The sequence below is a fragment of the Lontra canadensis genome, unplaced genomic scaffold, assembly GCF_010015895.1.
Source record: "Lontra canadensis isolate GAN:19392208 unplaced genomic scaffold, GSC_riverotter_1.0 scaffold115, whole genome shotgun sequence".
Taxonomy (NCBI): Eukaryota; Metazoa; Chordata; class Mammalia; order Carnivora; family Mustelidae; genus Lontra; species Lontra canadensis.
Genome location: NW_022631109.1, coordinates 3,909,475 through 3,933,919, shown reverse-complemented (window position 1 = coordinate 3,933,919; position 24,445 = coordinate 3,909,475). Strand labels below are relative to the sequence as shown.

Here is a 24,445-nt window from a genome sequence, read left to right as displayed (position 1 = left end):
GTAACAATTCTCGGTATTTAAATAGTGCAATCTAGATAAAAGCAATGTCATCAGTTTATTTCATAGTCCAACGTGGAACTTTTTTTTTTTTTTTAAAGGCCTGGATTCCAGCTCATTTAAGGTGGATAATTCTTAATCATGCAGATCCATTCATTATTAATAAATGACAAATGCCTATTAGGTTCTCCTTAAAGTGTTTCCTGCTCACACAGATTATATATACTCCTGCTACGTTGTCTGCATGGCTTTGAGTGGGTCTCTTTACCACCCACATATTTAAAAGTAGATGAAGGTAAAGTGAAAAATGATAAATTCCAGTTCATGATTCTGAAATGTAAGGTAAACTATAAATTCTGAAGGTCAAAAAGTTCAAGATGAATGTCATTAATTGAACAACTGAGTTCTAAAATATTCCACCATCATTTTCAAATTGAATCAAGGAAAATAAACCTTCCACAATACCTAACAGAGCTTTCAGCAAATACTTTATTTACATATTCTAAAATGCTTTGTCTTTACAATTTTATACCAAAGAGATTAGAAAGAGAACATTAATATTAGTTCACAATACCAAAAATAAATCTGGCTTTTTAATAAAGCAAATTTTAATATACAATATGTCAGTAATTGTGAACCATGTGTACAACTGTGTTTGTGCATGTGTGTCCTATCAGCTTTTTAATTTAGGGGAAAAGATAAAAAGAAAACTTTTAGAAATTAATCTGAGTTGCCCATAAAGGTGGATTTATGAAGCAGATCATAGCAGAATGAACACTTGGGGTTGTGGTTATGCAGGACAGAAGAGAAGCTTTCAAAAACATTTTTACACTTACTTACTCCAAGAGCTGTATGGCCAGGAGTGATCACACAAGGCAGTGTACTCTGTAGCTGGGCTGCTTGAGCCCAGTTCTGCCACTCCTCCGCAAAGTGACCTTATTAGTTTTCGATGGCTGCATCATACATTACCATGAACTTAGCTGTTTAAAATAACACATGTTCCTTACCTCAGTTTCTATAGGTCAGGAATGCAGCCATGGTATGCCTGGGTCCTTTGCTCAGGTTCTCAGAAGATTGTGACCTCCTCTGAGGCTCAGGCTCTACTCTCAAACTCAGCTCTTATTTGTTGACAGGATTCTATTCCTTGCAATTATAAAACTGGGGATCCATCTCCTAGAGGCCACCTGCCATTCCCTGCCACATGGCCCTCCTCACACACAACAGTGTGCTTCAACAAGGCCAAAAGAAGAGCATTTCTGGTGCTTTAAATCTCTAACCTTAGGGAAAACTTGAGTAGGCTTTTTAAATGGTCACCTGATTAGGTCAGGTCCACCAAAGATAATTTCGCTTTTGATTAACTCAAAGTCAACTGATGAGACCATGTATCTGCAAGCTCACTTCACCTTTGCCATATAATGTAACCTAATCACAAGAATGTCATCCAATATATCTACCAGTCCTACAGCATTTTATTCCTTGCAATTGTAAAATTGGGAATCCATCTCCTAGAGGTCACCTACCATTCCCTCAAAAGAGGAGGATTACATAGGGTGTGTACACCATGGGGCAGGAATCTTTAGGAGCATCTTAGAATTCTGCTTACCACAGACAATTACCCCTCCATATCTTACTTGATCCTCTCTTCAATGGGGATAACAGAAGTATAAATCTCAGAAAGCTGTTCAATGGTTCAAGGAGTTGAGTTCTACAGAGCTCTCAGAGCACACGTAATAGTTATAGAAATAATGGCTCAACAAAAAATAAATAATGAAAATAGTGGTCCATGAGTCGGTGGGTCCTCAACTTTGTCTGGCCCCAATTAAGGCTAAGGTGATATAAAATTGCAAGTCTTTCACAAGTTATCTAGTTTCCTTTTTAAATTCTTTTAATGTAACTGGAAAAATATGGCGCCCAGGGCTTGCACAGCCACATGGTAACAATAAGGGGGAGCTGCCACCATTACATGGGGAGGGTTCTTCAGTTCTCCAGGCCTCACTACATCTTCTTGCTGCACTCCAGCCCGCCTGATTCATTTCTGTAACTGCCTGGTCTCTATAAGCATATGTATTTCTGACCAGAAAACTAAACTGATCCCTTCCAGCCTATGTCCCGTGTACAAAACAAAGACAGAAGACAGGCATATAGCAAAATGTATTTTTTTGAAAATATTAAATGTTTAAAAAGTAAAAGGAAGAAAAACAAAATATGTGCTTCCCATGCCATTTTTTTAAAAGTCAAAGGAGAATAAGCTAAGGAATCCAAATGCAGACATCAAAGAGAAACATTTTGTAAGCAGCATGTAAAAACAAAAGTTGGAGATTTAAATTTATTCCTTCCAAAAGCATGAAAAACTTACACTGAACTACAGATTTTGGGGTCCTAGTGATATGTCAACATAGGTTCGTCAAGTGGAATAAAGGTACTCAGGATTTTGATAGTAAGGGACGCTGTGTGTCTATGGTCAGTCTCCATACCCTCTACTCAGTTTTGCTGTGAACCTAAAACTGCTCTAAAAGCTAGTTTGCTTTTAAAAATAAATAAATACACTGAAATGTTTTTTAAATCTAGTAAGACAAAAATTTCCCCTCAAAGTTCTCTTTAAAATTTTTTCAAAACATCTCCAAAATGGCTTGAGAGTATTTTCTTTCTCCCAAAATCATTCATAAGAATCTGACAACTTAAAATTCAGTCACAAAAAAGATCAGTACATATTCCCACAATGCTCATTCCATTCAAGAAAAAGTAACCACTCCTATGGATTGAGTCTCCATTCATACAGGATCACAAGCTAGTCCATAGGATATTTCACTTGCTTTCAAAAATATGTTAATATCCCTAAAAGTCTGTAGCACAATACTTGATTTCCTTCATCTACCACCAGCAGCTGCATTGTATAAAAGTCCCAGAGGCAATGCTACTATGTAAAATGATGACTGAAGTAATACTCAGCCCTTCTTGTGTAGTCATGCCAGGAAAAAAATAACGATTTAGCACTGAGTGTGAAAAGGTGATGGAAAGAAGACAAAGCCAAAGAAATAACAAAAATATTTTAATTCATGATTTCATTATGATGGTACAACTTATATAAAGACACATCTATTCTCACGTTTTCAGGAATGAACTTCTAAGAGAAAATGAATGGGTGGAGGGGAGTCTTACAACTGTTTATTTTCCATTTAATGCAATAATTTGCAGTATATTCAGCCTCCATCAGCCTTAACGTGATCTTTAAAATGGACTTTACATCTCACTAGTAACCACTCACCACTTGGAACCATGCCAACAGAGGGCAAACTGCCGGGTAAACTGACTTACAAAATCTTTTTTTTTTTTTTTTTTAAGATTTTTATTTATTTATTTGGCAGAGAGAGGGACAGCAAGAAAGGAAACACAAGCAGCAGGCGTGGAAGAGGGAGAAGCAGGCTTCCACCGAGCAGGGAGCCCGACACAGGGCTCGATCCCAGGACCCTGGGACCATGACCTGAGCCAAAGGCAGACACTTAATGAATGAGCCATCCAGGTGCCCCGACTTGAAAAATCTTTGTAGGTTAAAAACTTTTAAGGCAGTTAAGTAAGAAGGTTAGCTATTCTGCTTTCAAACTTTGGATATATTTAAGTTTAAAATTCATAAAACATACCAAGAGCTAAGACATAAAAATCAGAATCTTGGTATGGATGATTAAAACTGCAGCCATGCGCTCTATCACCTGTTTGACCATAGTTATGGGGGTAAAATAGTGACCAGTGTCCACAAATACTCTTGAATGCTTTGGCTCAGTATGGCTCTTTAAGATTCCTCAAATTCTCTCCTTTATGACTTTATACCTTTGTTGCCTGTGGTAGAGCCATTCTCAGATTCTTCCCCAGAACTTTCCTCAAGGTAGGCTTGACTACATGTGACCCTGCCTTGGATGGGGGCTTATTTTGCATACTTCACTGGTATATGTGGGGTTTCTCCTCTTTTATTATCATGCAATCTCCTTCGGTGTTTTTTTGTTTTGTTTGTGAGGCGTCAGTCCACAGAAGGATTTAAGGTCTAGGTACTAACTCCAAGTCTGCTACTGTATTTACAACGTTATCTTAAGCAATGTATTTGATGGAAAAAGCAATGTTCCAGGTATGACAAAGAGACTCTCAGTATGTCTCAAGAATGTAAGTCCTCTTACAAGGACAGATCCAAAATAGTCAAAAATGGGAAACAACCTGAATGTCCATCAACAATGGAATAGATAACTATATTCACAAGGGCTGAAAATAAATGAACTACATTTTTTTGCTATTATCAGTAACAATCCTGGGAACAGTCCTGGGCATGTCCTCGGAGCACACGTGAATGCATGTTGCATCTATACATTATATGCTGAACTGAAGAAGCCAAAACTCAATAGAATACATAGTGTATTATGTGATGTATATAAAAACCAAAGAAGTCAAAATTAATGATAGTATTAGAAAATAATATTAGATAATGTTAGAAGTTTAATTAAAATTAAGAAACTCAGGAGAGGAAAGAAGGAACAGTAAATAATTAGGAGGGAGCATGTGATTCCCAGAATTTTGTGATCACTTCCTAACCTGTATGTTTACGGTTTTCTTACATCCTGAGTTTATATTGTTTTTAATATTAACATTTATAGGTATGTTTCTGTTAGGAGACAAAAGCAAAATTAATGGAGAATATTTATAAAGCATAAGTATATCATACGAGAAGAATGCTATTTCACTGACAATGACGCAAATGAAATAGAATTTCTCTCTAGATGTGCTTAGAAAGGGTAATGAAGGTCACAAACGGTAAAGGGTAACAAAGGTCACAAACTGTAATGTCCTTCGGGCCAAGCACGTTACTCAAGTTCGTTACTCAAGTTCATGAAGAGAGCCCCATAAAAGCGTATGCGTAGGCACTGCATGAGCAGGGATGGGCTGGGACAAACTTGGCAGGGCAGGACCCACCTAAAGGGCAACTGGTTCTCAATGCCAATGGATTGCTGCCCTACAGGAATGCTGGGCCCAGGGTTAAGAGATCATTTGGATTTTCAAAAGAAAACATAAAAAGTAAGATTTATGTGATTAAGTGAAATCTGCTGATCATTAAAACAAAAATCAGGCCCAAAAAAACCTGTTTCGGGGTATCTGTTAGAGACATCAGAGGAGAGGAATGCTGTGGGAACAAGTCCTTAAGGAACCAGTAAGAGGTTGGTAAGCAAGACACCAGCAAAAGGTTGGCTCCTAGAGAAGGTGATATTTCTTTCTGAGAGGAGGTTGAAAGGCTAGGCGTATAGAGACATATACTGGGTAAAACAGGGCCTTTGTTAGAAGGACACAATAAGGACTGACCAGGAAGGTGTGGGGAGTTATCTATAGCTATGGTTCTCAAACTTCGCTGCAACAGACCCTTTTGTCAAAAGGATGCAAAACTCAATGTATAACACCGATCAAAACAGAGTGGCCAACCCTGTAGCAGGAGGAAAGCTGGAGTCCCACCTCCGAGGGTGTCATCTACCTTGCCGGCAGTCCAACATCCAGCCTCACAAACCACTCCTAAAAGACACACAGAGGATGAATAGAGGCTTTCCAGAGTTTTCCATCCCCCATGCAGTTCAGAAATAGGAGTCAAAACCACAATTCTGAGCAATTCAAGACCGGAAAACAAGGCACATTTTCAAGGCACCTTGGGTTCTGGATTAATAGCATAAAGGATAAACTGGGGGAGAGGAGAATGAATAGTTAGAAAGAAGGCAAGAAATACCACGTAGCAGTGAAAGCAGAAGTAGATGTGCACTTGATGCCTCCAACTGAAGATCAGCAATACAGCCTACTGCAGGATCTTGGGGAACCACGCCAGCTTGTCCTCATACTTGTTCTAAGGATCGACACAGATGCTTATCTCACCACTTCTTACAGGAAACCTCTCAAATATTACTGGAATACTTGTTTTTAATCAAAGCTCGTTTTAGTAAAGTTAACCGTTTTATGCAGTTACGTTAGGGTGTTACTAATTCAAAGTTATCCTTAAATAACCAGTTGGACACGGCTGTGTCTTAAAAAAATGAAAAGGACTTTTAGCCATCCTGACAGGTGTGAGATGGTATCTCAACATGCTTTTGATTTGTGTTTCCCTGATGATGAGTGATGTTGAGATCGCTTCATGTGTCTGTTAGCCACCTGGATGTCTTCTTTGAAAAGTTTCTATTCAAGTCTCCTGCCCATTTCTCAATTGGGTTATTTGTTTTCTTGGTGTTGAGTTTGATAAGTTCTTTGTAGATTTTGGATACCCTTTATCAGATATGTCATTAGCAAATATTTTCTCCCATTCCATAGGCTTCCTTTTAGTTTCATTGACTGTTTTCTCCGCTGTGCAGAAGTTTTTTATCTTGATAAAGTCCCAATAGTTCATTTTTGCTTTTGTTTCCTTTGCCTCCAAAGACGGGACTAGTAAGAAGCTGCTATGGCCAAGGTCGAAGAGGTTGCAGCCTGTGTTCTCCTCTAGGATTTTCATGATTTCCTGTCTCACATTAAGGTCTTTCATCCATTTTGAATTTATCTTTGTGTATGGTGTAAGAAAGTGGTCCAGTATCATTCTTCTGCATGTTGCTGTCCAGTTTTCCCAACACTGTTTGTTGAAAAGCCTTTTTTCAAAGATTAGTAGACCAGATAGTTGTGGGTCCATTTCTGGATTCTTTTTTCTGTTCCATTGATCTTTGTGTTTGTTTTTGCCAGTACCATACTGTCTTGATGACTACAGCTTTGTAATACCTTGAAAACAAAAATTGTTATGCCTCCAGTTTTGTTTTTCTTTTTCAGAATTGCTTTGGCTATTCAGGGTCTTTTGTGGTTCCATACAACTTTTAGGATCGTTTGTTCTAGCGCTATGAAAAATGCTGGTGGTATTTTGATGGGGACTGCAGTAGATGTATAGATGGCTTTTGGTAGTATAGACATTTTAACAATGTTCTTCCAATCCATGAGGATGGAATGCTTTTCTATTTCTTTGTGTACTCTTCAATTTCTTTCATAAGTATTCTATAGTTTTCAGAGTACAGATCTTTTACTTCTTCCATTAGATTTATTCCTTGGTATCTTATTGTTTTTGGTGCAATTGCAAATGTGATAGATTCCTTGATTTCTTTTTCTTCTGTTCTGTTATTACTGTATAGAATGCAACAAGTGTTGGCGAGGATGCGGAGAAAGGGGAACCCTCTTTCACTGTTGGTAGGAATGTAAACTGGTGCAGCCACTCTGGAGAACAGTATGGAGGTTCCTCAAAATATTAAAAATAAAACTACCCTATGACCCAGCAATTGCACTTCTAAGTATTTACCCAAAGGATACAAAAATACAGATTTGGGGGCGCCTGGGTGGCTCAGTGGGTTAAAGCCTCTGCTTTCGGCTCAGGTCACGATCCCAGGGTCCTGGGATCGAGCCCCACATCAGGCTCTCTGCTCAGCGGGGAGCCTGCTTCCCCCTCTCTCTCTGCCTGCCTCTCTGCCTACTTGTGATCTCCCTCTGTCAAATAAATAAATAAAATCTTTAAAAAAAAAAAAAGAAAGAGAAGAAATATCTTTAAAAAAAAATACAGATTTGAAAGGACACATGCACCATGTTTATAGCAGCATTATCAACAATAACCAAACTATGGGGAAAGCCAAAATGTCGACCCACTGATGAATGGATAAAGATGTGACAGAGAGACACACACACAGATACACACAGGAATATTACTCCGCCATCAAAAAGAAGGAAATCTTGGCATTTGCAGTGACATGGATGGTGCTAAAGTGTATTATGCTAAGTGAAATAAGTCAGAGAAAGACAAACACCACATACTCTCATTCATAGAAGGAATTTAAGAAAGAAAACAGATAAATATACAGGAAGGGGGGAAAGAGAAACGGAGAGAGAGAAACAAGCCGTAAGAGCCTCTTACTATAGAACAAGTTGAGGGTTGATGGAGGGATGTGGGTGGGGGATGGGCTAGATAGGTGACAGGTTTTATGGAGGACACTTGTTGGGACGAGCACTGTATTAGGATGTAAGCGATAAAATACTGAATTCGACTCCAGAAACCAGTAGTGCCCTGCATGTTAACCACCTAAAATTTAAATTAAGAAAATGAGCAGAGGACCTGAATAGATATTTTTCCAAAGAAGATATACAGATGGCTAATAGGTACATGGAGAGTTGTTTGGCATCACTAATCATCAGAGAAATGCAAATCAAAACCACAATGAGATACTACCTTATACCTGTCAGAATAGCTAGAATCAAAAAGACAAGAAATAGCAAGTGTTAAAGGAACCCTTGTGCATTATTAGTGGGAATGTAAATAGGTGTAGCCACTGCAAAAAACAATATGGAGGTTCCTCAAAGAATTAAAAATAGAACTACCATACAATCCGGTAATTATATCTCTGGGTATTTACCCAAAGAATATGAAAACACTAATTCAAAGGGATACATGCATCCCTATGTTTATTGCAGCATTATTTACAATAGCCAAGAAGATGCGGAAGCAACTTAAGAATTCATCAAAAGATGAATGGAGGGACACCTGGGTGGCTCAGTTGGTTAAGCACCTGCTTTTGGCTCAGGTCATGATCCTAGGGTCCTGGGATCGAGCCCTGTATCTGGCTCCTTGCTCAGCAGGGAGCCTGCTTCTCCCTCAGACTGCCGCTCCCCTGCTTGTACGTGCGCTCTCTCTCTCTCTCTGACAAATAAATTAATTAAATCATTACAAAAAAAAAAGATGAAGGATAAGGAAGATTTGGTACACACACACACACTGAATATTCCACAACCATAAAAAGGTAGGAAATCTTGCCATTTGCAGCAACGTGGATGGACCTAAGGATATTATACTATTGGGTTATGGACATTGGGGAAGGTATGTGCTATGGTGAGTGCTGTGAAGTGTGTAAACCTGGCGATTCACAGACCTGTACCCTGGGGCTAATAATACATTATATGTTAATAAAAAATAAAAAATTTAAAAAATAAATAAATAAAAAGACCATTCTTGGTTGGGGGGGAGGATATTATACTAAATAAGTCAGACCGAGAAAGAAAAGTACTATGTGATTTCACTCATATGTGGAATCTAAAAAACAAAGCAAAGGAATAAACAAACAAAAAGTAGAATCAGCCTTATAGACAACAAACTGATAGTTGCCAGAAGGAAGGGTTGTGGGAGAATGGGCAAATGAGTAAAAGGGAGTGGGAGATACAGGCTTCCGGTTATGAGATGAATAAGTCATGGGAATAAAAGTACAGCATAGGGAATACAGTCTATGATACTGTAATAGTGTTGTATGGTGACAGAAGGAAGCTACACTTGTGGTAAGCGTACCATAATGTATAGAGATATGAATCATTGTTTTACACTTGAAACTGATATAACATTGCACGTCATCTAAAAAATTATTCAAAAATTTTTAAAAGATGGAAAGGAATAAATACATCCGTTTTAATAAAAATGCTCACAATCCTAAAATTGACCCAATGATAACAACTGACTGTAATGAACTGTAATTTAACACAGTCACGATACAAGTTGAGTTTAGTTTGCTTTTTTAAACTCTTTATGCTATGTAACCATGACACTATGTTTTGGCAATATTTACCTCCCCCAAATTGTCACTTAGTTCCCCAGCTACAACATTTAAAGCACAAATTAAGAGCAGAGGGGTAATGGAAAATACAGCACAAGAAGCCAAAGATTCTGCCCATTTCAGTCATTAGCTAGGTAAGACTTGGTTTCTCAGACTTACTTTCCATATTTAAAAAGGGGTTTAGTCTATCAGTAGTTCCTAAACAGGAATGACCTTTAAAATCATGTGGGGTACGTTTTCTAAAGTACACATACCTAAACGTGATTCCACTCAGTGTTCCCCCAAAATGAATATACTTACATTTTGTGGCTTAATATTTTTATCAGTTATTGAAGGGTGATTACATTTAAGATTTTATACATCACTACAGCATTAAACAGAATGGAAACACAATGAAAGCTGATTTGACATCAACACTCTTTAATACTATCAGCCTTTTTCATTAGATGTTAATTCTATTGATTTTTCTTAACAGTGAAGGAATAAAAGAATTCAAAATTTATGAAATTTCTTGTTGGTTTTAATGGATTCATCTTCCCTTTCACTTTAGTATTAGATTTAGCACTAAGTCATTTAAATTAGTACTTGGTAGTTAAAGATTTATAAAGAGTAGCATGTAACATAAACTTGGCATTCAAGAAGTAATGGTATAAAACTATTAAAATGATGGATAATTGGCAAGAAAATATATAACTTTATTGGATGGAAAAACCAAGTTAAAGTGAACCTTTTCCATCAAACTTTCAAAGTACTTTCTTTCCATGATGAAAAGAGAAGCAATCCCTACGTGAAAGTCCTGAAGCACTTTATAAATACATCCAAAGAATATGCCTTTCTACGAATTCTTTTATAGTTTAAGTCCATACCCCAAATTACAATTATCCACTTAGATTAACAACTAATAATTTTCAAGTGGGAGGAGAAACACCAATCATCTACTTAAATGGGACTCATTTCAGAACACCTTGGCCCCATATTTCCTCAACTAAAAAAAGTTTTATTTTACATAAAAGTTACCGAGCCATCAATAATCCAATTGGAAAGACCACTCGCTGTTTTAAAGAAACCATGCAAACATAAGCAAATGTCTTAATTAAGAGGTATAGTTCGCCGTCTGGCCACAGTGCAGTACACTCCCACGCACTTAATGCCAGCTGTAGAACAGTGAATTTCAAGCAGCTGCCTTAATTGCAGATGCAGATCAACACATGCTCATTTGGCTGGGCCAACTAATTGGTAGGTAGGCTACATTTCTAACAAAATATCCACCCATATTACAGATGTTGTTCTCTACCAGGGTAAACGATTGGTAACAAACAGTAATGAAGTGGCAACAAGGTACACTTGGCGAAATGATTTAGTTGGACAGTTTACAAGAGGATCCCACATTAGCTCTGAAAACCACTTGTGCCAAAATTGGAACATCAACTAAATTTCAAAAGTATCTTTCTGTGCAAGATTAAAAATACTAAAACGTTTCAGAAAGGTTCTTTTCGGTCACCAAAATAACACTTGCAACACTTGCGAAGTGGACCCATCCCCCTTAACCATATGAAGCCCAGGGCAAACGTGCAAAAACATTCAGTCCTGTTCTTTCCTTAAAGCCTAATGCAGGGACGCCTGGGTGGCTCAGTCAGTTAAGCATCTGCCTTCAGCACAGGTCATGATCGCAGGGTCTTGGGATCGAGTCCTGCATCAGGCTCCGCTTCACCCTGCTTATGCTCTCTGACAAATAAATGCACTCTTAAAAAAAAAAAAAAAAAGCCTAATGCAGACCAAATATTTATAGACATGTGCAAAGATAATAATTATATTTACCAGGAAATCTATAAGGATCTGTAAGGGGAAAGGGGAGGGGGATATGAGGCTTTTCTGTTTCCAGCCATGATGGTATAACAGACAAGATTTACCCCATGACCTTAAACTGAAAAAACTGGACAAAATATGTCAAACAATGGATTTCAGTCAGTGCAAGATAGACAGTTCAGGACACTGATATCCACAAGAAGGGAAACAAATGAGGTGAGCCTTGCAGCTGCCCTAACTTACAGCCTACAGATTTTTTAGACTAGAATGCAGGGAGAGGGACTCAAATAGAGATCAGCAGTTCCCCCGAGTTGAGGAAAGAGCCTTAAGCATGTGGGTAAGACAGAGTCCCTAGAATTACTAGACAGTGGACAGAGAGCATGAGTGAGACTAACAGCAAAAGAAAGACAAGGATAAAACAAGAGCAAGAGCACACTATATACAGTAATCCTCCCTTATTCACAGTATTGCTTTCCAAGGTTTTAGTTAGCCACAATCAGCTACGGTCTGGAAGCAGGTGATTCCCCTTCTGATGAGTCGTCAGCAGGTCAACAGTAGCCCAATGCGAGGTCACAATGCCTATGTCCTTCATCTCATCACGTAGGCATTTTGTCATTTCCAATCACCACAAGAAGGGTGAGAACAGTACAATAAAGTATTTTGAGAGACTAACATTCATATAATTTGTATTACAGTATATTGTAATTATTCTATTATTTTGTTGTTAATCTCTTGTTGCATCTAATTATAAATTAAACTTTATCCTAAGTATGGATATACAGAAAAAAAACAAAGTATGTGCAGGGCTCAGTACTACCCACAGTTTCAGGCATGGGGGGGTGGGTCTTGGAACACATCCCCCACATATAAGGGCTGGTGTATGTTCAAAAATGGAAAGGGCAAACATCTTTAAAAGAGATAAAGAAGATACAAAAATGACCTAAATTTTATTTTGAGAGAAAAATAAAATATCTGAATTTAAAAAAAAAATACACTAACAGGATTAATGGCAGATTAGAAACTAGAGAAAGAAAGATTAATGAATGTAAAGGCATGGCAATAGTCACTCTCTAAAATGAAACACAGAAAAGAGATACCTCCCCCAAAAAGAAAAGGAAAGAAGACAACATCAGTAAGTTGAGAGTCAACTTTAATCCATTCAATATATGTATACCTAGAATCCTAAAAAGAGAGTGAAGGATAGAAAAAATATTTGATGGCCCCAATTTTCCCAATATAATGAAAATAACAAACATACAAATTTAAGCTCAATCAATTCCAAGTAGGAGAAACATGAAGAAAAGTACACCATGGGGCAAAATACTCAAATTCCTTAAAGCTGCTAATAAAAAGATAAATCTTAAAAGTAACCAGAGAAGAAAAACAAAGTGACTTACACAATGTAGTAAAAAAAAAAAAAAAGAAAGAAAGAAAGAAAGAAAGAAAGAAAGAAAAAAGAAATAACAGCAGACCTCTCAAAAACACTAGAGACCAGAATGAGGCAAAGTAAAGTAGTGAAAGGGGAAGAAAGAATGTCATCATAAAATTTTATACCCAGAGAAAATACATTCAAAGCTAAATGTTTTTGTTCAGACTTACAAAAAAAATACATCAGTAGCAGACCAGCACTATAAGAGATATAAAAGGAAGTCTTTCAGACCGGTAAGAAAAAAAATAAGATTCCTGACTGAATTATGTACCCATAAAAAGGAATGAATAACATAAGAAATAATGTGTGCAAATAAAGAACACTTAAAAAAATAAAAAATAAGTTTCTCTCTAAAATATAGTTGACTATGGCAAAAATGTTATACAATTCATAACATATATAGAAATAAATAAAACAGTGGGGAATGGGAGTATACTGTCATCACATTCTTGTGCTCTACATCAAGTAGTAGTAGCCTGTGACAAGGTAAACACTGCTAAATCTAAAGCAATCACTGAAAACAAAGAAAAAATATGTACAGCCAATAGCCAAGGAAGGAAATAAGGAATGATTTATTTTATTTTATTTTATCTTATCTAATTTTATCTTATTTTATTTGACAGAGAGAGACACAGCAAGAGAGAGAACACAAGCAGGGGGAGTGAGAGAGGGAGAAGCAGGCTTCCCGCGGAGCAAGGAGCCCGATGTGGGGCAAGATACCAGGACCCTGGGATCATGACCTGAGCCGATGGCAAACGCTTAACAACTGAACCACCCAAGTGCTCCAATAGTAAAGAATGATTAAAAGCATGTTATTAATCCAAACATAGGCAGAAAAAAAAAAAAAAAACAACAAGGGAACAAAGAACAGATGAGATGAACAGAAAACAGAGTAAATGGGTAGATCTTAACCCAATCCTATCAATAATAACATTAAGTGTAAATGGTCTGAGAACCCCAGTTAAAAGGCAGAAGTCATCAAATTGAATTTTTTTAAAAAATGACCAAATCTATGCTGTTTAAATTTTAAGATTTAAAGATTTATTTAAAAGATTATGCTTTAAATATAAAGCACAATCAAAAACAAATGATGTATTTTATGGTGACTAACATAACACAATAAAAATTTTTAAAAATAAAAAATAAATAAATGAATATAAGGCACATATAGGTTAAAAGAAAAGACAGAAAAAAAAATATATTCCATGCTAACACCAACCAAAAGAAAGATAAACGAAGCTGATTTCAGTCCAAAGAATATTACCAAGAATAAAAAAGGTCATTTCATAATGATAAAGGAATGAATTCATCAAGAAAACATATCACCCCTAAATGTTAATGCATCTAATAACAAAAAAAGAGACAAAAAGAAACAGACAAATCCATAATTACAGTTGGGGATTTCAACACCCTCCCCACAGCAAGTACACAGAAAAATCAATGAAGATACAGGAGACTTGAACAATACCGTCAATCAACTATTTTGTATTTTAAAAAGCTTCTTGAGTGGCTTATAGAGATTAATCAGTGTTCCCTTAAATCTGAAAAGAGAAAGTTCAAGAATGACCAGACAAGAACAAAACTTCTAATGCTTTAAAATGTACTAGAAATTTCAGAAAAATCATCCTTATAGAAACGGCCAGCTTGAGAAAAGACAGTAAAAAATTCAAACAGATGTTTGGCTAGCAACTAATAGTTTTTTTAAATGTACTAATAAACTTTTGAAGTATTTTTATTAATTGGTATATAAACAAAGAATTACATAAGAATCTAAGATATACATGTAAGTCCTAATTAAGGTAAAATGGCCAAATTAGAACTGGTTTGACCATTTTAATTTTAAAAGTGGCTATATCTCTTCTTTCTGATCATATCACAGTCTGGGATTTAATGCCATTGCAATATTTCATTCATCCTTCATGAAAGGATAGCTTCTTCTAAACTTTCAGACAATACTGCAAATCACTGATATTACTCTTCCTGTCCTCTGTGTAAAATTTGTAAATGTCATCTTTTGGACAAACTTGGTATCAATAATGACTGTATTGCTCCACACTGTCAACTTAAATATAACTTCTATGATCCTTAAATGACCTTAAGATACTATATTAGTATCACAGTGAGTTAAAGAAGGAGGCATCTTAAAGAAAACCCCAATTCAGGTGGCGATAGGTGAGTTTTCTTACAATGTAATAACAGCACATAAAGTTAATGCATTTTAAGCTTCAGGGGAAAGTGTTAACTTATCTAAATATATATATAAGTAAGTATATAAAATATATTAAAATCAACAAAGAAAGCTTATGAATTAAATAATTTGAAACAAATTGTTGAAGAGAAACTTGGTCTTTGATAATATAGTCTTCTCTTAATGAGAAAGCTGTAAAAAAAAATCATTCTGTATCATCAGTGTCCAGCCTGGCCAACAAAGGTTCCTTATCTCCCCAAAACACTCTCACTTTCTAACAGCCTGTTAACCTTTTAAGCTTTTCTGTTGACTTTAGTCATGCCCTTGAATCATTGTTTAACAAAAGTTTCTCGATTCTAAAAAAGCTGGATTTCCTAATAATTATTGTTTCTTAAGGCTATGTTTTATTTTACTGACTGTCACTTAAACCACCACTCTCATCATTTTTTGTCTTGGGCACCTGTGATTTATGCTTATATTTTGCTATAATCACTAGTCTCCTGACAACTCTTTATGCTACTGCCTTCACAAATTTGGGCCATAAAATTAAAAATAATGAAATTGGGGGCGCCTGGGTGGCTCAGTGGTTAAAGCCTCTGCCTTCGGCTCAGGTCATGATCCCAGGGTCCTGGGATCGAGCCTCACATCGGGCTCTCTGCTCAGCAGGGAGCCTGCCTCCTCCTCCTCTCTCTCTCTCTGCCTGCCTCTCTGCCTACTTGTGATCTCTGCCTGTCAAATAAATAAAAATCTTAAAAAAAAAATGAAATTGATTAAAGTGTATGGTATAGTCAAACCATCATTGGTATTTCCCAGATGGCCACTAGAGCACTACTGAGCAGAGAGGCTATTAGGAAAAAAACTAGATATGTAGTATATTTTCCGTATCTTTAATTAGCTTAACTCTCTTATGAGAGCTGCCCTGTTTACCCACAGCATGGGAAGAGCCACGGTCTGACTAATAATGAATATCGTTCAACATGTGTATACTTTTCAGGATGGACAGAAACATATTCATGCTCCTGTGCACAGCCTGGCACACAGCTATGAACAAAACGATATCTAAGATTACGGTTAAATGGTGACAATTTTAAAACACACTTTATAGAAGTCCCTGGAGCTTTTTCAATGCCTTTAGTGTCCACCATAAGGCTCATGCCCTGAGAAAAATCACTAAATCATTAATTAGCTCTATATCATACCAGAATTGGGTATTCTCTTCTGACACTGTTAATTATTGTAATAAGTAAACCAGAGACCATCAGTCTTATTAACAGGTGGATTCCTACTTTTCCTTCAAGTTTGCCAAAAGCTGGAGGCCCATAAGCTGGAGGTCAGAGAACTGAGTCTTTAGGAAGAACACCCAAAGAATAACAGCCTCGGTAGATGGAGGCCTGTTGCAGTACTCTTGACCTCCACGGATGCTGTAAAGAGTCAACTCCTGTTTCAGACTTCCTTCCCAGCATAACCTGACACTGCCACCAAGCTCAGCCTATGGGACAGATATACCAGGAAACTGAGTCAGTATCTATAGGACTCTTTAATGCTCTTGCCCCAAGATCCAATGGAACAAGAATTAATTTTGCAACTGTATGAGGTCAATGAAGAAATTTTAATAGTGGTTTTAAGAAAACATTTTTTTCTTAATTTTTTACTCCCCCGCAACCTTCCTTGGTGGCTGACTGTCCTTAGGCAAACTGGAACAAAGCACTCTTAGAATGGTGTGTTGCTCCAACTGATCCCCCAGAAATCGAGAAAAATATAGCTTATAAACTGTGGCAGATTGTATTCTCCAGATCCGGATTTTATTTTCCAAAAATATCTCCCTTCCCACACGCTCTTTTCCAATGTTACCAAGTCGCTCCTCCATCAAGAGGTGGAATCTATTATTTTCACCTGGGATCTGGGCTGGCTCGTGTCTGCTTTGACCAACAGAATATGACGAAAGTAACGCTGTGTGAGTTCTGAGGGCAGGCCACAAAAGGACATCAGCGTATGATTCATTGTCTTGCAACATCCATTGTGAGGGATGCAGTTACCGTGTGAGGAGTCCAGCTCCCCAGATCTGGCCATGCTAGGCAGGTTATGCAAAGGCACCATGGACAACAGTCCCAGCTCTGTCCAGCTTTCCGGTCATTCTCGACCATGGCACCAGCCCTGTGAGAGAAGCCATCTCAAATCTTTTGAACCAGCCTCTCTGCTACTGAGTGTCACAGTTAGGGAACTTGGTAATGCCATGAGAAGCCAAAGAATCATTTCCCCGAGTCCTGGCAAAACTCCCGATCAGCAGAATTTCTGAGCAACTAACACAGTTTTATTTCACATTGGTAAGTTTGGGGTGGTTGTTATGCAGCAATAGCAACTGGAACATAAACTATTCAATTGTTAGTTATTGCCTAGATGTTATTCATCTAGGCAAATCTCAAGATGGAAATTGTATAGAAAATACAAGACATATTGACTGGCCTTGTCTGCAAAACTAATCAGAATGATGGTTAGATGGCATACAGGCCCTTACCGAGTTCTTCACCTTACATGGCAATGTAATTACTTGCATAGGCTCAATAAGAATCTATCCTTCCTCCTACCAGGATATAATTAGATAAAACAAATTTGTAACCATGACCATGCCAGAAACGTTTCATTTAACGGTAAATCTCATTTAATTAGGCATGACAAGCCCACTAGTAAGGAACAATAATTCCACTCCAATATGTAGAAACAATGCTTCAAAGAAACTGTCCTGGCACCTACGTGGTAGCCAGGATCTTCTGGGACCTTGGTCTCATGGGTGGTACACAATGTTACTTTCCGGAAACATTGACAAACCTGGGGATCTTGGAGTAAGAGGATACCTCTATAATCAGAGGCACCACAGACAAAATGGGAGGCTTTTGGTTCCTGGTAGTTCCTTACTTTAGAATATGTGAACTGCAAGGACAATAAAAATGTTTCTGGTAACTACAGAAGTACCAGAAAAACATTTAAGATTCTAAGGGCTGCATGGTCAACTCTCTGACCCTGACACATCATGTGGTTCTAGTTTCATTAAACATGAAAGTAAAATGGTTCACTACTACCTTGTTGTCCTTATGTAAATGAAACAGGATAAATAAAACAAGGCATTACATTAATGATACTGAGAGTGCATCAGAAAATGGTGAAACAAACTTATTTGGTCAAATCTACACCTAACTATACAGATTTGATCAGAGGCAAGGTTTGAAAAAATGAAAGTGATTCTTTTTTAACCTAACCCTATCCCTCTGTTGACTACCTGACTAGTAAGATTTACATTTCTAAAAGCATTTCTTAAGAGACCATGGAATTACAGGGTCATCCCAGAGCTTTACACCCTAAGATAATTAACAAAAAGAGAGAAACACCCTGTTTCTTTGTTTGTTTGTTTTTTAATTCAAGTAATCTCTACCACATGGGGCTTAGACTCTTGACCTGACCAGAGATCAAGAGTCAGATGCTCTTCTGACTAAGCCAAACACCCCTTGTTTTGTTTGTTTTAATCAAAGACAGAATTTGTATTTTTTTAATCAAAGCTGATTAAGGTGAATGCGATCAGAATTACCCACTGCCCTGTACTAATATGAGCTGTAATATCACCATCTCTCTATTCAACCAATAGGTTGTTCTAAAAGCTAGTCTTTGCATTGTGCTTTTTGCAAGTAAAAACATAGCTCAGAGTTCAAACATTATCTAGGAGGTTTTTGCTTTGACAAATCAAAACTGACCAAATATTGAATATATTAATAATCCTGGCTAACAAAGATAATAAAAGAAGCTTATTATATATGTGTTGACTCTCAGCTTGTATTAATTCAACAGGTGACAGTTATCCTTACAAAGAAGCGAAAATTCATCAAAGCAATTGATCCCAAGAAGGCACTTATCCATTGTTGGCAAAACATTTAGTTCCCTACTAAACTATATATAATCCTTTAAAAATTCTCCTGAAGAACTTTTGTAAGTAGGTTGTCCTCCACACTCACGAGAAATTGCTTCTAAAGGAATAGAATCCCCAAGTTTACATAATGACAGTGGAGAGTCAGAAGGTGACAGGAGCCCAGAAGAGTCCTGTTTTTTCTCAATTGGCATGTGGTTTCTTTTTCAATCCCCTCCTTTCCTCTTTTCTTCTTTCAGTCACATAGGAAAGGCGGAGGGATGAGTTTAACCTCCTGAAGTGAATGTGAGAGCTGAACTAGAAAAGACAAGTTAGCCTAGTTAAACTAACTTGCCTGACTTCTGTTTCTTGACTCAAGTCTGTCTGATACAGAAATTGGTATCAGGAGTGGGATCCCCGAAAACAGACCTCAAAGGATTTTTTGGTATTGGTCTGATTTGATCCATAATGCAGTCGCATTGCCACTAATCAAATGAATGCTGGCTGCTGATTATAATACAGTGTCCTCTGAAGAAGCGCCTTAAGGGACCAAGTGGCCGTCATATTTGAGTTGGGCAGAAGTGATGAACACAGAGATTGTAGTATGGCACAGCTTCGTCTCAAACGACCAGCTTGGGCCTTTAAGCTTTCAGTCCCATTTCTGAGCAGAGAAGCAGAGAACTTCTATGGCAGCCCTAGGAAAAACCCTCATGTTCTACAGCCACAGGCTCCCCTTGCTGACATCGGCTTTAACTGAGCCAGGGGCAGAATTACAGTGTGTAAGCTGCACTCCCAGACTCACCACGTCTCATGTACGGAAGTGAGAACACTGAAGGAGACTTGGGATGGGGATATCTGGGTGGGCTCAACTGAAGCCAAGGATCTTGAACCCCTAAGCCATTCTGAGCCCCCCCTTGCCAATGCAAAGAGAAACACCCTTCTCTCCTGTGTTGGAAGACCTTCGTTTTCCCTGGACAGAAGAACCAGCAGAACCTCACGATAACTTTAAGGCAGTTTTCTTGCAAGAGAATTCTTCTTCTCCTCAAGACCCAACCAGATGATCCCCTTACTGCTACTCACAAGCATTCTTTGAGGAACAAGGATAAAGTCAGATCCATAAAGTAGTGGCTGACACACAAAAATAACTGCACAAGTGTGCTCATTGGTACTGGGAGATGGCTAGGAAATCTGGGTGAGAATGATTCGAAGAGTGTTAGGCCAAGGAAAACATAATCCAATACCAGACTGGGATATTTTTAAAGACAGGAATCACTTACCAGAGATTTAGGACTTAACTGTTAGCTCGTACAACTGGAAGGCACTCTAAGAGTTGACTTGGGTGGCTGACTGCAACTTGGGACTCCATGACGGCCTTCCGTCTAGTAAGACTGGGAGGCTACAACTTTCTTGGCATGATGTAGAGGCAGGGATTCAAAGGCTTAAGAAAAGAGGAATGCTGGAGCACATTTATCATGTGCAGCTTGCGCATATAACCCCTCCGCACTACACCCCCTAAGAGGGCCCAGCGCATATTCTTGGCACCTAAGGCTCCAGCTGCATAACCGGAGTGGCACTATATGGGCAAGAGGCTATTAGTCTGGCCTTTAACACCTGGTCAGTCATAAAATTCACACTGCCACAAAATGAGAACCTCTCCGTGTTCTCTCCTTGTTTCTTTCTTTCATGGCACTATTATAAACTGCAATTATTTATTTGTCTGATTTGCTTTGTTTTGTTTTGATTTTTTACCTATTGTTTTCCTCTGTCTCCTCCACCAGCACAGAAGTTCCATGAAAGCAAGAAAAGCTTCTGCCATGCTCACCACTGTACAGTGACCAGCTAGCATAGAACCTGGTACACAGGCATTCAATAAAGATGTGCTAAAGGCATAAACAGAGTTATTCTGTCTTCGTCAACATTAAATTGTGGTCCCTCCTTCTGGAATAGAGATGTGCATGAAAACACTATCCTGACAAAGAGATGATTTACATCTGAGCTGAAAACCTGTACAGGTATACATAAACTCCTCTTTGTATTTCTTCAACTTAGAACTGACGACCTGGTCTGCTGATACCACCTTTCTCATTTAATTTATACAACGCCCAGGAAAACATAGTAAAGATCAATTCAGTGCATCACCATATGCCCCTTCATGAAAATGTTTGAACAGGATCCTGTCTTTATCCAGAACCGTATCTCTGCCCACAGTCACATGTCACCTCATATCACAAGTTAATAAATTCTCAAATATCATTAAAGTATATTTCTGGCTTGCTGAGCAATTTTTTGTACAGGCTGGAGCACCTTCTCAAAGACCGTCATGAGGGAGCTCTTACTTGTCTTGGGATCAAGTAGACGGTGGATTCGTTCAGATCACAGCATTTCAAAATTCAACATTCCATTTCATCAAAGGTTCTATTTTTCACCTATGAACCTTAACTTCCAGCCATGAGCAAATGCTTTCATTAACAGCCAGTTTTATCTACACATGCACCAACACAACATTTTTATCACTGTAAGAGTTAATTATACGCATGAGCACAAGTAACTAAGAAAGAAACAGTGTTAAGATCCGGGCAATATGGAAAGTTCAACTACCTAAGCTAACTGCGCCAGGCTCATCAATGCCATGGCTTAAGTCAAATTCACACCTTAGCCAAACTGCAAAATACTGTATGTCTTGAACCTTCAGAGCTGTGTTTACATAATTCAAAACTTGAAAGTTAAAATCCTTAAATGCTCAAGATATAAAAAATCTATGACTGTAACAGGGTTTAAAAAAAATTTTAAGAAAAAAAATAAGACTTAGTATACTTAGTATCAGTATTTATAAAGATCTTTTTTTACATAAAGAAAAAGTGCATTTATATATAATCTATCAAGAAGGACCAGTTACGGTCTGGAAAGAAACAATAACAAAAATATTCACCTCACAAGGATGTTTGAAAGCTTAAAAAGGATAATACATGTGAGGGAATGAATAAATAAATAATAAAGCACCATATGAACGCTAACGGTAGGTAGTAATGTTAATAATAAAATACAGCATGTGGTACACCTTAAACTTACACAATGTTCTACATCAATTATATCTCAATAACGCTGAAAAAAAAACACAGAAGAAATCTTCTCTCATCCGAAAGAATTAGAGCAGTTTGTTAGTTGGCTACTCACAGAAGTTAAAGCGGGAATCCTAGAAAACGATAAATACACATTGTAACCACTTTATTTAAGTCTTGCATAAAGGTAATTCATTCACCAATCGTCCAGGCAGGACCCCTGCCTTCCATAAGAGTTTAGGTCTGCTGACTGGTATTCCCGACTTTCCTGTCTCACCCACGCTCATAATGCATCCTTTATGATTGCAGTTTCAGTTCTTGTAAAGTGCAGCAAAAATTTCAACACGTATGAAACAAGTGGAGAGCAAATTTCTACTTTTTATCATTTTTTCCAATTAGTTTACATTTGTCTTGTTCACCCCTAATTTGACAGCCGATTTCTGAAAGAACTCGCTTTTCTCACCCTTTTCAGGCATTCAAATTAGTTTTCGTAGAAATAACTCCCCCTTTTTACACAAATATTGCATCTGTGTGGAATATTAAATAATAAATGCATTCAGCCTAAGTTTGGGAACACACAGAGCTGACTCTTAAAGCAAGTAAGTTAACTCGTGGGGGTTAACATGCAAAAGCCTCACACTCAGAAGCCGACCGGCCACAAACGATCAGCACCCTGGAAACAGTGGTGTGCTCTACCAAGGAATGGATAGGACTACTTTACCCATGGGGTTGGTTAATTAGACATGAGTTAAGAATCTTTGCTACATAGTAATTCAGGTTTCCAGCACAGCTGACTAAGAAGAAAGCTCAAAAGATATATATATATATAGGCTGCCTTCTGTATTTTTCTTCAATTATATATGAAAAAAATTTAGAGGCAATGATGTCAAAGAGTAAAAAAAAAATGCAAGAATACTGAAATAAAGCAACAGAAAAGGAATTCAGGTGTTTAAGTAGAACATGAAAAAATAATCAGAGAAGCTGACTCCTAAAAACAACTTAAATGAGTCAGGAAAAGACATTTTAAGGAAATTTTAACAGTCCCATATTAATTTGAAAAAAGTTGATGACCCATTTTAAAGCACACTTTTTAACAACATAAGAAAGAAGCGTTCTGAACTATAAATATGTCAGTGCTAGATACCTACTTGAAAACATTCAACTTAGATTAGCTGTATTCCTTTTGTAAATATGAAAGAAGAGGGTGTGTGAAAAACTTACTTATTTCACTGGAAACTTGATTCAGTTTATCCTGTGATCTGCTGATAAGGACAACCTTCATTCCGTGTTTTGCTAACTGAAACAATAAAAAACACCAAGCAATTGAATCACACCTGTACATATCATTAAAAAACAGAAATCAGATATACTCTCATTTTAAGAAAATCTGATAATATGATAAATCCAACAAAAAAATGAATAAATAAAATTAAGTAGTAATGAATGGCCAATTCAAAATGAAGACTTTACAAAGGAGTCTTCCAAAGGGCTGTCTTTCTGAGTCAAGCTAGTATACAAATATCAAGGGTTTCAGAAAGAATAAAACTTTTACTTTTCATTTTATACCCATCTACACTGCTTTAGTTTTTAAAATCATAAGTACTGGGGCATCTGGGTGGTGTAGGGGGTTAAGTGCCTCTCAGTTTGAGCTCAAGTCGTGATCTTAGGGTCATGAGATCAAGCCCTGCATGCAGAGTCGGCTTGAGAGTCTCTCTTCTTCTCCCTCCGCCTCTCCCACTCATGCTCATGATCTCCCTCTAAAATAAATAATCTTTCAAAAATAAATAAATAAATAGTATCTACTACTTCTATAATTTAAAATTCAGGTTTATTTTTTTTAATTTGTTTATTTATTTGAGAGAGAGAGCACAAGGAGGGGGAGCAGTAGAAGGAGAGGGAGAACCAGGCTCCCCGCTGAGCAGGGAGCCTGATGCGGGGCAAGATCCCAGGACCTTGGGATCATGACCTGAGCTGAAGGCAGCGGCTTAACCGACTGAGCCACCCCGGCGCCCGTAAAAGCTTTTAAAAAGATCTGCCAAGACTGTCATCAGAATTGGGCACTATCATAAGCTGTGATGCCTCCGCAGAACCAGAGGGCAGGGAAGCTTGCCTTCAAAGAGTACTACCAACACTCCTGCTTTGTACAATGGCCCTCAAATTACCACGGTCCCTACCCTTTTCATGACATTACAGAGAACTTGAACCCTTTGCCCATGTCTGTCAATATCTTTTCGTCAATCATAGTCTTCCTTATAAAGAAACGATGCCATGGACTAGCCTGGAAATATAACTATTGCCTAATAACATAGCCACCTTTTGGAAAAGAGTTCAAAACAACTGACTAAGGACTGTCCATAATTACACAATATAAAATAAAACTATGCTACATTTTCCCCAATTCCAACTTAATGGAACAGAAAGTTTTATACTCATTTTTGCACAAAAATTTGTATTAAAATTGTCTTT

At 37.6% G+C, this 24,445-nt stretch overlaps 1 protein-coding gene across 1 annotated transcript in view; it reads right to left on the bottom strand.

Annotated features, from left to right (window-relative positions):
- HSD17B12 (hydroxysteroid 17-beta dehydrogenase 12) overlaps positions 1–24,445 on the bottom strand; it is a 158,283-nt gene that overhangs the window by 77,932 nt on the left and 55,906 nt on the right. Inside the window, exon 3 of the mRNA XM_032840718.1 lies at positions 23,201–23,276. Within this exon, the coding sequence (XP_032696609.1) occupies positions 23,201–23,276 (76 nt within the window). The remainder of the gene's footprint in view (positions 1–23,200; positions 23,277–24,445) is intronic.